Below are 14,909 nucleotides of genomic sequence, written 5' to 3' on the forward strand. Positions count from 1 at the left end.
TGTTCCTATATGATACTTTTTCTAATTTGCTGTTCATTTTATTACCTATCCAGTTGCTCCCAAATTAGCTATGTCAACTGTTTCTTCTGTTCAAGTTGCAAACCACAAGAGAGGTAGGAATTCTAGGATTCATACAGTGATCCCATAGTGCTCTGTGTTGTGAAAACATTGCACTGTATGAATCTGGAATATCTGTGGAGTGTACCCATTAGTTTACTGGTGAGGCATCTTCATTGAATACAACAGAAGCATTAAGTCACATAAACATAAGCCATACAAAGAAAAATAAATATGCTTCTTAGACAGTTGTTTTTGGCAAATAAAGTGACATGGCATTTATTTTTAAAGGAGTTAAATGTATGAATATGACTATTCAGATCCTTCCCTAGAAAGCAGATGTCTACTACAGTCTTGTTTTCCTCAGTGATATGCATAAATTGTAAAAGAGGAAACATAAGCAGATTAGTTGAGGGCAAACAATCCATAAAATATCAATTGTCCATGTCCTCAATAAGTATCTGTAAATGCCATGGAATGTAATGCATTGTTGTGTCCTTTAATGCATTGTAAGTGTGCCTTATGTCTTCATTTTATTGTAAGTGTGCAAATTCAGAGTGCAGGCATTACATTTGGAACTGATGTTCTAGTGTTCTATAAAAATAATGGAATTTTATGAGTATAATAAAGGATGCCAATATTCTTTCTGACTTACAGGCAACCTGTTTCATTTGCATATCTGTCATTCACAGTCTGAACCCTGAGATCTTTTCATTGTTTTTCCTCATCAATTTATCTGTAAAGAGTATGTATGAAGATGTTTTGTCTTTCTGCAGCTATTGTGAATATCTCATTATTCATGAAATACATATGAACAAGGAAAAGGGTTATTAAGAAATGACTGAACTTAGTTTGACCCATTTGATGAGATCATGGTAATGAGCCATACTGTTTGTAACAAAGCAGGTAATTTCTAAGGTTACAATGAAATCTCCTTTGTTTGCCTTAGTGTATGGAGGAAGAGCACGGAGTGAGTGGAAAATGAAAAAGAAAAAATAATTTAATGATTTGTGAATGCACTTTTCTTGAAATATGCTTTGTGCTTTTAATTAAAAACTGACACTAACAGCTGTCTCATGCAACCTTAGTTTAGAAATGCTGCTGCCCTTCCTTGTGTGTTTATCATTGTTTCACGTGATGACATTTCATGTTTTAATGGTCGTAGCTGAAGCTTCAGCTGAACTTCATCCCTACAATAATAGTATGTTATACTAGAGATGTAAGTGTATAGCGTTAGAATGGGGGGAAATTGTTCAATTTATAGAAACGAAACAATTAGATTATCAACTTCGTGAGCCTGCTTCAGTGGGTAATTTTATCATGCTTTCTGCAACAGAATCGAGATTGTTTCAATAAAATCATTGCACTGGAAAATAGTCAGGGAGGCTCAGAGAGTCAATGCTTCTGTGAGTTTGCAAGGGATTTGACAGTTCCTGAATCAGCCAAAAACAATGATCACATCTAACATGGCAATCCCTTTTTCCTTCACATTAAACCTATCTAGCTGTCATTACCTCTTCTCTGAAATTTTTAGTTTCTGAACCATTCACTCCTTATTGTTATTCAACTTATCTGTGTCTTTTCTGACATGTGGTACTCAGAACTGAAAGCAGCATTTTCTAGCACTGTAAGAAGCTCATGTCATTTCACAATGGTTGGTAAACCATGTGCAGCCTGATTTTGAGACTTTCCCCCATTTCCTTCAGTGTTTGCATGACTTTGCCAGTGTGTGACAGTGCTTTAGGCTGCTGGCCAGAGCTGTGTGCCTAAAGACCCTAAGCTGTGCTTCTGACAGGTCTAACAAGCAGAATACTTTCTGGTTAAGGTGAACCACATGACATGCTGGAAGGGCCAGACAGCACTGACAGCTTCCCAGCTGGCACGGTGCTGAATGCAATTCTGTGTGCTAGGTCTGAGTGGCTTAGGGTAGCACCTCATGTAGCCAGTAGAAAAAGTAATTTCATTTCACGCATAGGAGGATTTTTTACATAGCATATTTTTGTAAGCACAGAGGGATGTAAAAATGATTCACTGAGCAGGCCAACAGCAAAAAATTGCTGCACAAACAACATGGTGGGGAGGCAGGGGAGAAGCAAGCGTTATCACAAAATTGATTTAATCATTACTTGCTATTTATTTTTTTTTTCCTTTGCTAATGTTTGATCAGATGATGGACTGTTTTTGAGTTAACTGTAGCTTCTTCTACACCACGTAGCCTTTACTTATCTGACCAAGACTACTAGAGCACTCCTGTACCTTAGCATTAGTTAACTTTGAGACAAAGACTTGGTTTCACACAGCACAGTTGTTACAAAAGAGCAATACCCATAGAAATGCAACCAAGTTTAAAAACTGGTCTCTTTGTTTACTTTAAGTATTGATGACCCACCTCTGAACTTGAGCAGTCCTCCTGCATATGTTTCACAGTGCATGCATACATCCAAGTGCTTCATAATTATTAGAGGATTCTTCACTCCTAATCATAACTTGGAGCAGGCCCTGTGTTGAGAGTGAATTGCTTAATGTGCAGCTTTTGTTTTTGTGCTGTTGTTATGGCTAATTATGTGTAGTAGTAATATAATTGAAAGTTGTATTGCAGTTTCAGAGTGGAAGTAGTGCAGTCATTCACTCATGAACTATTTTCAGTTTCTTTCTGCTGCCTTAAATACAAAAGATAATGTAGCATAGTCGGCTTTTCTTTATAGTATATAAGCAAATTATTTCCTCTAAATTCACCTGGAGTATGAAAATGTTTAGCAACAAGTCTGACCAACATACCAATACAGTATTATCTCACCAAAACAAATTCTCTCTTGGTAGCAGAAGACAGGTCCTTTGTCAGATAGAAAGACTGACAGCCTTGCTTCTGAATCTTGGCTTCAGAAAGATCAGATTGCTTATCTCTAGTCAGTCTTTCTTACTTTAAAAATCAAACACAAACAAAATCACACCAATTTTCCATTACTCCTGTTTGCTAGAGCTATCTTCCACTTTTAGATCTCATCTGTTCCACACAGGCAGTTTTCACTTGAGCAAGATGGATATAGTTGGGGAGAGATGCTGCAGGGTGGCTGGCTGAGATGCTGAATCAGACTGACCAGCTGCAAAAGACGACAAACTAACATTTTTTCCTCCTTACTTAATTGTGTCAAGTGGTAACATACTGAGACTGATACACCAAATGTTTTCCTGTACTCCAGCAGTTACTGGCATCAAAATTACCAGATTAGCATGAACCGCAAAACACTGGTTTAGCAGAATAACATTGAAGAGAATAAGAAATATATGTTAACTAAATGCATATATGTAAAATGGATTAATGTTTTCTGGCAGCAGAAAGGCGGCTCTCAAGATTGAAACATATGTTGTGCTAAGTGTCTAAAAAAAATTTAATCCATTTACAGTGCAATCTATTTACAGTCCAGTACATCAGACAAAAGCCAAAGAAATATCCATGTATTGGGAGTGCAGAGCATACTCAGAAACATGTCCTGCAACTGTTATTTCTTTACAAAAACACAGACAGGCTCAAATACCATATGTGAAGCCCTACTCCACCAGTCAGGGGGATGATCAGGTGCCCCAGCATAACCAGGAGCATACCAGAGGAAAGGCAGCACAGGGGACTTGGCCTCTGTCATATATGGAAACATTTTACACCCCCTGCTACAGCTTTATCTAATTACAGGATAACTTCAAGACCTCAAAGCCCTTCCAAGTCACTGCATACAATGCACCATTATTGCAGGAAACATACTGTAATTTATTCTACCAGTTAATAAACTACATCTGTAAAGCATCAGTGTGCTTTGTGACAAATGGAAAGTGTCCAACAACCTCACTGCCCTAAAGCCTAGATACCATCTTCTAATTTCCAGCTGAAATTTCCCAGTAGCCAGTTAACACCCATTTGTTCTTGTGCCAGTATTGTCCATTAGGATGGCAGGAGGCTTAGCTCCTTGCTGTATTTATACAAGAAGGTGATACCTTCTGTCATCAGTTTGCTAGACTAAACAAGTCAAATTTTCCTAGTCTTCACTTTTTAATTAGACTCAATTTCTCTGATCATCCTAGTAACCTTTCCTGCATTCATTCTGGGCTCATAATCCCAAGAGTTGAGTGATCAGGCTTACACAACTATTCTACACAAAGCAAGAACTGCGTCTTCTATAATGTTATTGATACATTCCTGATTTTTTCTTTGTTCTGCATAAAGCTGAGTATTGCTTGTGATTAAAGACTAAAAGGCACTAGCATTCTGTATTTAATGAAGGGTTTTTTTAAAGTGGCTGTCATGCCAACTTCATTTCAGATGGCTGCAGTAAGCATGCTTTCTAGTCAGTACACATTTCAGAATTTTCATAATTGTTTCTAGCCCAACTGGTTTTCATCTCAGAATACAAAAACCGGTTAATGCTTGCCTCAAAAGTAGAGTTGATATAGTTCTCCAATAACTGTCTTCCTTCCTTTTCTTCCCTGTTAATCGTTTTAGGTGATGTTGGCCAAAATTGTCAAACTAGAGACTTGTTTGGCCATGAAATAAAACACTCTGGTTCTAAAGGTGCCTACCAGTTAGAGCACCCCAACTTCAATAGCATTTTTGAATATTCTTCATTTCTGTCAGAAAAAAAAGAGAAAAAAATATTTTATTTTACTTACAGTTGTGGATTCAATCATAATTAAGTTTGACAGTTTTGTCCACTGAATTCAACACTGTTAATACGAGGAGGTTTCTCCCAGGTCTTGATTTATACTCATCTCAAATGTGCAAAAATATGTGCATTTCTCTCAGCGGAAACTGAACCTCCAGTAACCCTGAAAGGTTTACAACTGCAAATGCTTCAGTTCCATCAGGTCTGCCAACAACAGCCAGCCTCCGACGTCATGCCATGGTTGTCGGGTCACGCTAACCTGCCTGAAACCAGCTCCACTTCCATTGCAGATAAACATCTGCTGCTCTCCATGTTACATTGATTAACATGTATGTGCCATTCATTCATACTTCTGCTCATGGTCCATTTTTACTAAGCATGTAATGTGCTATTACTCTGCTGCTGTATACACTTTGTATACATTTTTGTTCTTCCTTGAAAGACTGTGAATGCTTCGGGCACTCCAACCGGTGCAGTTACATCGAGCTGCTCAATACGGTCATTTGCGTGAGCTGTAAGCACAACACTAGAGGTCAGCACTGCGAGTTATGCAGGCTGGGCTACTTCAGAAATGCTTCTGCAGAGCTGGACGATGAAAATGTGTGCATAGGTCAGTCCCGGGATAACTGCGCCTTTTCTTCTGTGCCTTTTCAGCTCCTGGCAGCTGCTAGGGACCACTGCTGCTTACTTGCCACTGAAGCCAGAATGAGCTTTTTCAATGGATCAGAACATCTGTGTAGACTTCTCACCTCATTTCTATTGCCCTGGTAGCCCCAAGGAGGCATTTTGAATCTGTAAATGATGACAAACCTCTCTGGCTATGGGTCTTGGGTAGACTTTCCCCAGAAACCCCTGAGAAACTGGATATGCTCTCTTTACATAGGAGGGAGCCACACTGGAATCACACATGAAAATTAAGGAGTTGAGTCTTAAATACCTGGTCCCAATCTGACTTCTGCAATTACTTGCACATACTCTTGAATACTTGCCTGGATACCTACAAAAGTTGCCAGCTGCTTCAAGAGGACATGGGGAGGGACCTCTGTTAATCCCTTTTATTCACTAAATTTCACATGTTGCAGCTAATTCTGCTCCCAGACACAGGGCTGTAAATGCAGTGTCACCTCCCCACTACTTAGAGGAGGAACTGAAATTATGCCCGTGAGGTTAGAAACAGAATTTCTCAAATCAGTGTGACACAATGTCAATTTAGAAAAGGGATTCCTAGGTGAAAACAGTGCTTTAGAACAAGCATCTGCTATAAATATTCAAACTGCAGAATTAGAGAAAATGTTAGAACATAGTAAGAAAAGCATATTAGGAAAAAATTTAAGATCTTAGCACCCTAGAAGAATATGCATTTGTTGTCATGTCACCACAGACAGTATACAACAAAGTTAGGACACTTTAGGTGAAGCCTGAACATAGTCAATAAAGGAGCCTTTGTACAATGGCCAGTAATTAACAGTCACTAAAAACACTGTTCTAATAACAAACAGAGGTGGAGAATTTAATAATACCATGTTTCTTATAGACATAAGCACCAGTAGGACCTGTTCTGGATTGTCATTGTGATTTTTTTTTTCTTTCCATCTTCCAGGAAGCTAAGAGTAGTTAGCAGATACTGTAAAATCAAAATAGACTACGGGTGAATAAATTATATTTTAATATATTTATAATCCACTGCTGAGATTCAAGCCACCAACTATTTAAGTTGCTATTATTTGAGTTTGTAACTTGACAGATTTACATATTTATCTTGTGATAAACACACAGATCCATCCATGCACTGCATTTCATGTGTCCTTCTTTTAACTTTGCTTGGCGGTGCATTCAGGAAATGCATTATCTCCTTTGCCAGTAATTAGTCAGAGCTAATAAGAACTTTAGTAGGCAAGTCATGATTTTGTATGACTGTGCTGAGGAGATTAACACAACCAAATGTTCTTGGGAAAAAACTACTGTCCCACATATTTGTTTGATGTAGATGACAGACATCATTGGTGTGACATCAGGGCTATATAATTTCAGCTGCCTAAATAGGCCTAATGAATACAACTCTAAATTGGTCTGTTTGGAATTTTTCATCAGCTCACTCAGTATGTTGTTTTCCCATATACACTGAAATGCTAAGACAGCAGCTGCAGCTACATAAGACAAGGAAGTTAGTAAACAATAAGCCAAAAATAAGTAATTTTAAAATTAATTTGTGAGTGGTATATTTAAAATGTCATGGTAAGACAACTCTGCATTTTAAAATTGCCAAGACACTGAGGAAATAAATTTTTTACAACTTTTATTTAGCAAAACAAAAAGGCAATGTGAAACATTTGCTGACTTTCCACCTTAATGCAAGCAGAATTCTCTTGGACTCCCATGAGAACTGCACTATGTGAAATAGCTATAGGATCAAACCTTGGTTTTCTATACGTTAGGTAATTAATTTGAAATAAATAACATTCTTGCTGGACTAAGACAGTTACCATACGAAATGTATGTTTCTAATGTATGTGTCCTAGCTGACTTGCCAACTTAAGAGGTCTTTCCTACTTCTTGTGTAAAGTCAGTGAAATGAGCAGACACCCAAGCACTTTTCAGAAAACAGAGAAGTTTGTTCTTAAAGTGCTGTCTTGATCTGGGGCTCCTAAGATTTAATTGGGCAAAACATGGAGTATTTTCACCTGTGAGAGAGTTGATGGATTCACCACCCTTTTAGGTCAAGCACAGTCTTGCTCTATTGGAAACGCTCATTTCTCTTTTCTCTGAGTTTAAAAGCAGTGTTCTGTGGTTTAACTACAATGAAATGTTGGCATGAACATTTTAATAAGCAGATTTGCAGTGATATGTGCAAGTCTTATTCCCGTATGAAAGTCATTTTTTTCAGGCTAATTCTTTCCTCTTCAGCCATGTATGTAGAAAGGTAACAAATGTTTGGATGAGCTAGTTTAATGGCAGTTAATAGGGCTTTGGCTCTGATTTATCAAAACTGCTTCACAGTTTGCTGAAATACATCTGGTAAGTACATGGATAACAAATCTGTGAATCTTAGCTGATGCTGAATCAATAGAGAAAATGTAAAATGCTTAATTTTTAAGAATAAAGAATTCAAATACTGAGAAGGTTTTTTACCAGTGAGCCAAATGCAATGTATTATACAGTGGGCTTTAATCTAAATTCTTGATGCCCTTAATTTCTTTAGCAGCAAAATAGATTTTATTTCCTAAAATGAAACATCAAAAATTTGTGGATTTGTACATTAACTGCAAAGTTTCCTCATATGGATGGACAACTGCAGTTTCAGAATAAATCAAGGTATTCTGAAGTTAAAAATTATTCATTCGGTGTGAAAAGTAATTTAACAGCTTGAAGAGTTTTTTATTTCTTGATAAAGCCCGAGTGACTTTCAGTGAATGCACACACTGACAAGCAAGGATAGCATGGAAACCACCAGGTAGACCCAGAGTAATAAAACATGGCCTTTGCCTCACAGCATAAATAATCAACTGGTGATTGCTGTCACACTTTTAACAGAGCCACCCTTGCAGTCAGTCAGGCTTAGGCTTCAGTTGAGCCTAATGACACGTGAAGTTGACCCTGGGGGTTGTCCTGGAGCCACTGTCAGCCCAGACTAATAAGCAGCAAACCTCAGGCCATTTCCCCACCTCCTTTATTTATGCTCATTGTGTTTTGTTTGAAGCATCACATTGATAGAGTGAACCCCAGTGAACAGATTACCATTTCTGTTATCTTCCTATCCTTACAAATAGTTCCCAGATGAAGGTTAGGATGAAAATTCTTTCTCAGTTCAGATCTGCAGAGGCTTTTTCTGTGCGTGGTTTGCTTATTAGGGTGATCTGGGAATGTTACTTTAGTCTTACTTAGTGCCCTGTTGTTGTAAGGGCATTGGAGATACCTGCTGCCTCCCTGTGGCACACTGAAATTGTGACCCTCGAGATTTGTAATGTCTTAAGTATTTGGTAGGCCTTGGGAAGTGTTCCACAAACTATGATATTGTGTTGGACAATGACCCCGATTGTTCTGTAGGTTATATTACTGCGGTATCAATTGGGAAAGATGGAAGCTAGAATTAGTCTGTTGCATGTTCTGATTGGATCTACTAATTTTGCAAAATTGCCTGGCTTAAAACTTCATTTCTACTATTTACTTTCCCTTCAATAGCATGATATGGGCCTGGAACTTCATACATGTTTATATGATAAAGTTCAGTAGGAAAGGTTTCACTGGTCTTGTTCTCTGGAAAATATAACATAACATCCAGAATCACAGGCTATTTCTTTCACAAATACTTGTTTAAATCACTGTAACTTCAACATGTCTAACAAAGCTATTTTTAACAAGAATAGGGCCCTCTGTTTTTAATGCAATTCCAAGCTTTTGTCTTTCAGGGTTTTCCATAAACACTCTTGAAGCAAAATTCACTTCCTGCATTCAGAGCGTATCTCAAGTCTGTGCCTCTTTACATAAACATTTGATACATCTGATTAACATCAGAATTCCCAGCTTTTCAAATGGCACTCACTTTGCTGTAATACTCAGCCTTGCACAGTATTTTTGGCATGTCAGTTTTCCGCTTCATTAATGAATGTTGCCAGCTAATTGACTCTATTACTATTGTGGAATCCTTTTGACAAAGGTAACTATTCTCCTTCAGCATCCCAAATGTTCAAAGTGCCATCTGTAATTTATAGTTAATAAACAGTGAGACAACAGATGACAAATGTCTTTCTAGTAATTTTTTTCCTGTTAGTCTTTTTCATTGGATATATATACATATGTAACTTCCCAGTTCAAGTCCATTTTTTCATTTATGGTACCACTGAGGTTTAACCTAATGCTAGGGAACAATTGCCAGATGTAGTCATCAAAGCAGCACTGATTCACAAACATATAAATCCAGACTCCCGGCAGGTTACCCCAAATCAGCAAGAAGCAGAGATCAGATGCTTCCAAAAGGAGTCTGTGGTCTCAGTTAACAGTGAAGTTACTCTGGGTCTACATGGGTCTATATAAAAATGAGATAACCCTTCATTTGAAAACAAAATCTAAATAACCAAGGTGAAGAACAGGAATGCCAGAAATGAGCTCTGTGAGCTCCTTGCCTTTGTTCAGCTGGCTGAAAGCTGAACACAGATATTGTAATCACATTAAAGAAAAGGGCTGTGAATGAACAACACAGTAAGTGTTGTGGGAGGAAATGTGTTACCCTACTTATTCTTTAATTAGCTGAACACATGTGAAAAATATACAGCGGGGAATGAGCCTCACTGCATTTTCCATCTGTACGCTGGGAGGTGAGAGAAATTAAAATGGCTGCATAAAGCCTGTTCTTAAAGGTTTTGCATTACATTAATGCTCACCTCAAGCTTTTCATTGCAGAATATGCAAAAGGTTTATTAATGTCACTGACAAATCAATCTGATCAATTTAATGGCAAATATTCACTTAAGTTATTATACTGCTCAAACCTATAAAGGAAGACTATCTTGGAAATAAGTAAAGTGCATTTATATAGCCCTGTAAAGACATCTAGCACTTTTGAAAATATTGAGTAATACAGATAAGCCTATTTTAATAAAGCAAAATATTTCACCCTGATGGCACATGGATATCCATACTATACAAAGCTTTTCTAATGTTCATTAAATTGTAAAAAATATTCTTGCCAAAGAGAATCTGTTACAATCACTTACCCTCAAGACCGTGGTATCTTCTGCCTTTATATCTTTTCTGTCTACTTTTTCTCTTTGCATCATAAAACGTCTCTTCCTGAAATGACACATGCAAACAAATAAATGGACATGTAGTAATTATATTCACTACTCTAGATGTTCTTAATAGACAGTCTTCCTTTACCTTTAGCACTGGAAATGCACCCTTTATTGGTATTGAATGAATTATCTCCACATGTAGACCTGAATCCAGTGTGTATGTGTTGTCTTGTTTCTGCAGACTGTTATTGTAACCCTTTTGGTTCAGTCCATGATCGCTGTAATGACAGAGGATTTTGTGAGTGTAAGGAGGGAACATCAGGGCCTAAATGTGATAAATGTCTGCCGGGATATATCTGGCACAGCTTGGGCTGTCAACGTAAGTAACTCTGAGAGTCGCCCCTCTCCTGCAGCTGCGCTGCCTCTCGTCCGTGTGCTGTCATGTGCCAATTCTTGGGAGCAGAGAACGAGCGAAAGCTCTGGGCTGTACCAGTGCCATAATGCCTGAACCTTGGGAGACTCCCAGCTGAGGGCACTGACTGTGCCATCCACTTCATTCAATGCACTTTCAGTGTCCTGCCTCTCTCCCACTAACACCCAAAGGAGCTCCTGCTGGCATAGGTAAATACACGTGTCTTGGCAACTTTGAAGTAAGTTTTGTATACCAAAACATCAGCACTTTACTTCCAAATTTAGAATTCCTACTAAAAGAAAGAAGGTGATTTCTCTGCATGTTCACTTTTTTCTGTCCTAAACTTCAGCTTCTTGACTAAGTTAATTATGCTTTCATACCTTTAAACTATCCCTGGACAATAACTGCAAAACACTGGCTTGGTACCTGCAATAATTAGTGAAAACTAGATGAAAGCTAATGGTTGGAAAAAAATGGAAGTATACTTAACACCCTTAAAAATAATAGCTGAAATTTTCCTTAAATGGTGCTAGAACACATGTTGTTTCAATGCTTAGTTATATATTTTGCTTCTCTTCTGGTTAATGGGTCTTGTAAACAACTGAATAGAAATATCACTTCAGTATATACAAGATTAGACTTTTACTGCAGATTTTGTTTGTAGTAAGTTCTTAAGACTTATTCTTTTAACAGTTTTGATCATCTACTTCCAGAAACTCTGGAGGGTCCTCTCACATTTTTCTTTCACCTTCTCTCACAGCCTCTCTGCATTCTTAACCACACACACATTAAACACAGATTTCTATAAGAGCTTGCTTTTGATTCTCAACAATGAGAAACACAAGAAAATGTAATTACTGACACCAATTAGACAAATACTATAAATTGGTCAACAGTCATACAAGTGTTCTAAATACTCAAAACCAAATGCAAATCTTATATAATTTTTTTTTTAAAAAGACAATAATGGTAGAGATTACCACTGCCTCTTCAAGTGATGAGTACCTCTGAAGCAGAAAAGCTGGACTTGTGACAACTCAACTAATTATATCTGGAAAGTAAACCAATAAATAATTTCAGGTTATATTGTGATAATTAACCAAATTGCATTAAAGATAATATATGAAAAGAAAAGAAGCTTGCATGGGCAACACTGTTCAGTGCAACCTGAGAAAACTGGACTTCCTCAGCTTCTACCAGCAAGCTCCTGTATTTGGCAGGACATTTAAACCATATTTTTCACACGTGGTTGTTGACTGTGTTCTCATTTTCCAGCTGCTTCTACTTGAGTTATGATTCTCAAAATTATTGGGCTGTTAGAATCACAGCAGAAAGCAGGTGAAGTAATGTTTCAAGTTTCTAAGTCCTCTATTACTAATTCTTCACCAAATCAGATCCAAGTTACCTCCCAAACAACACACTCAGAAGTAAGAGGTCTCCCTCTGCCTTGCACCCCATATGTAGAAGAAGGTTTTTACCACCCTTATCCTAGACACTGGCAAAATAACCATTGGGATTTATAAAGCATTGGAAATATTGCAGTAACCCGAACTACAAGGGAAAAAAGCAAAAACAGAAATCAGTATGGTTCTCTGCATAGAATTCGAATAAAGAAAACCTACCACTGTGCCCACCCAGTGGGTTTAAAAAAAGATATTAAGTAGCTGAGGTACTGAGCAAGTCTGGAGGACTGTTGAGCAAATTTTACAGTAATATGTATATACACCAGTTTGTCAAAGCAATTACTTATTAATTTCAGTACTTCCTATCTTTTAGAGTTTGGACATTATAAGACAAATAATGTTCTTTTAATGAGGAGTTTTTTGAGCCCAGCATATAATTAGCTTGATTTTAGCTGAATCAAGAGTATCTGTAAAAGCTTTGGACAGTTTCCGGAAATGCAAGCTAGTGCCTTTATATTTGCTGACAAAACTAATTGAGTTTCCTTCACTATGTTGTAATTTTCTGAACAAATCTCAGTCTGATTTTGTAACTGTCAGATCTTCTCCAAGTCTGAACAAATTATCTGATCAATTTCAGAAGAAAAACAACTAGATGCAGTTGTCAGTTTTATGGAACAGACATCAAATTGCCATGTTTTACCAACCACACACTGATTTAAATCTCATTTCAAGTCTTATCATGGAGGAACAGAATTCCAATTAATTTAATTTTGTACAGTGTCAGTTTTAGCTTTCTTTTTTTCCCATTGAATTCTAAACAAATGACCAGGCAAGCAAGCAGACCCCAATATACGAGAAAAATAAGAACTCATTCTGTTGCCTTGGCAAAGCTCAAAAAGATTATTTGTCTGGACACGTAGCATGTGGGTTTGCTCTGCTCTTCCCTAAGCCTGTGCTGCACAGGAACTTAGATATGCAAAGATGGATAGACACACTCGCTCGACAGACCAATATGTGCTTGTTTACTTTTTGTTATACATAGGCTATTGGCATTATTATGAAATTCTGTTTTTATGGAGCTTTGTTGCTAAAAACCATTAACCTAGTGCAAACAGAAGCTTGACTATAAATAAACTATTTAAATCTATACCATAGCTAGTTTAATTACATGTATGATTCTATAAGTAAATGGAATGTCATAATTTTTTATATTAGTAAACCTATTAGGGAAAAAACAACACAAAAGCAGAGTTGTGTTTTCTAAGGCCTGCAATATATCATTTGATAAATTACAGTTTGGAGTCTACTTTGCACCACACAAAGTAGAAGTCACAGAAGCTATTATCCTCAGAACTATTTATTTAGGTACCTCACTCTTAGTGATTTAATCTAAACCCTTTGAGGATCCAGGCAGAGCGCTCCTCGCTTGGTGTCTCTGCGCACACCGAGGTCAGATGCAATTTTAGACTTTGCCTCCCAGATAAAAAGCACTGTGATAGCAGCTGTTATCTTCTTGCATTCAGGGTTTGTGCTGCAGAGATGTAGCGGCCAGCGGGGTCTGGCTGGTACAGGAAGGTTTGCTGCCCTCAGAAGAAGAGGCACAATACATGTGGCTGTGCCTGGCGCAGCTTCTGAGCCCTCCCCAGAACCCCTGCGGCCGCAGGCGTGGGCGTGCGGGGAACGTGCTGGGCTCAGCGGGGCCTCCCTGCCACATACCCACAATGGATTTTCTCACCAGGATCAAAGCACAGGAATGAATTCAGAACAGAACAGTTTGGTCCTGAAACCCTTTTAGAACTCCTGAAACATGAGAAATTACATAGCATAGCATATATTTGATTTTTCTATTTTATAGAAACTGAACTATTTCCTTTAATAATGAACATTAAAACAGAACTAAAGCTCCAAGCCTGGCAAGAAATTTAACCTGCAACTACAGTTGATTTGAGCCAGTTTTTAACAGAACATAGTGTTTTTTGAAAAAAGAAACCTGTATTAAAAGCAAAAACATTTAAACACCACCAAAATATTAAGTAGGAGAATTCACCTGATCTTCTATGTGTATTGTTCACAGTCTTGCATCTTGTGTATTTCTTGGCCATGACATTTCAGGTGACTAAAGTCCACTGCATACATACTGCAGCATTTTAAAGTAACATCTTTTAATTTCACTCACAGAAGCATTGATTCCAAAACCAGCTGCATATTTATCCAATCAGGCAAAGAAAAGATCTTTTGCCAATATCAGTTTGGCAGCACAGCTCGAATTTTCATTAGGCATGTTCCTCACGGGGGAAAAGGTGACGGAAGGTTCAATGACTAATAATATTCTCTATCTCCCTTCATACAAAAACCAAGTAAACACATTGAACCCACAGCACTACACAGGCCTACAGTGAGTGAGAGTTACCAATGGTAGCTGGCACCCCATAGCAAATCAGTGTTTTAAATTATCTTGGTTCAATGGTGCTAATCTTAAACAATTAGCAAATGAATTTTCAGCCAGATGCCTTATATCAAGGTCTGAACAATCTATCTCATTTTACCCTTTCTCATTCATTTAAACAGAAGCAAGCAAAGGATTGCACTCTTATCTTCAATGCTCAAATTGGACTCAGTGCTTGTATCTGTCTTCCAGATTAAACTTGTATTACTC

The 14,909-nt window shown here is 37.7% G+C and overlaps 1 protein-coding gene across 4 annotated transcripts in view; it reads left to right on the plus strand.

Moving 5' to 3' along the window:
• Positions 1-14,909, plus strand: part of NTNG1 (netrin G1) — a 148,043-nt gene that overhangs the window by 111,727 nt on the left and 21,407 nt on the right. Inside the window, exons 7-9 of one of the 4 annotated variants that reach the window (XM_030953903.1) lie at positions 54-113; positions 5,152-5,319; positions 10,680-10,817. The exons of the other annotated variants lie outside the window; for them this stretch is intronic. Coding sequence (XP_030809763.1) covers positions 54-113; positions 5,152-5,319; positions 10,680-10,817 — 366 coding nt within the window. The remainder of the gene's footprint in view (positions 1-53; positions 114-5,151; positions 5,320-10,679; positions 10,818-14,909) is intronic. 4 annotated transcript variants of the gene reach the window in all.

The sequence above is a fragment of the Camarhynchus parvulus genome, chromosome 8 (genome assembly GCF_901933205.1).
Source record: "Camarhynchus parvulus chromosome 8, STF_HiC, whole genome shotgun sequence".
In the NCBI taxonomy this organism is placed as follows: domain Eukaryota; kingdom Metazoa; phylum Chordata; class Aves; order Passeriformes; family Thraupidae; genus Camarhynchus; species Camarhynchus parvulus.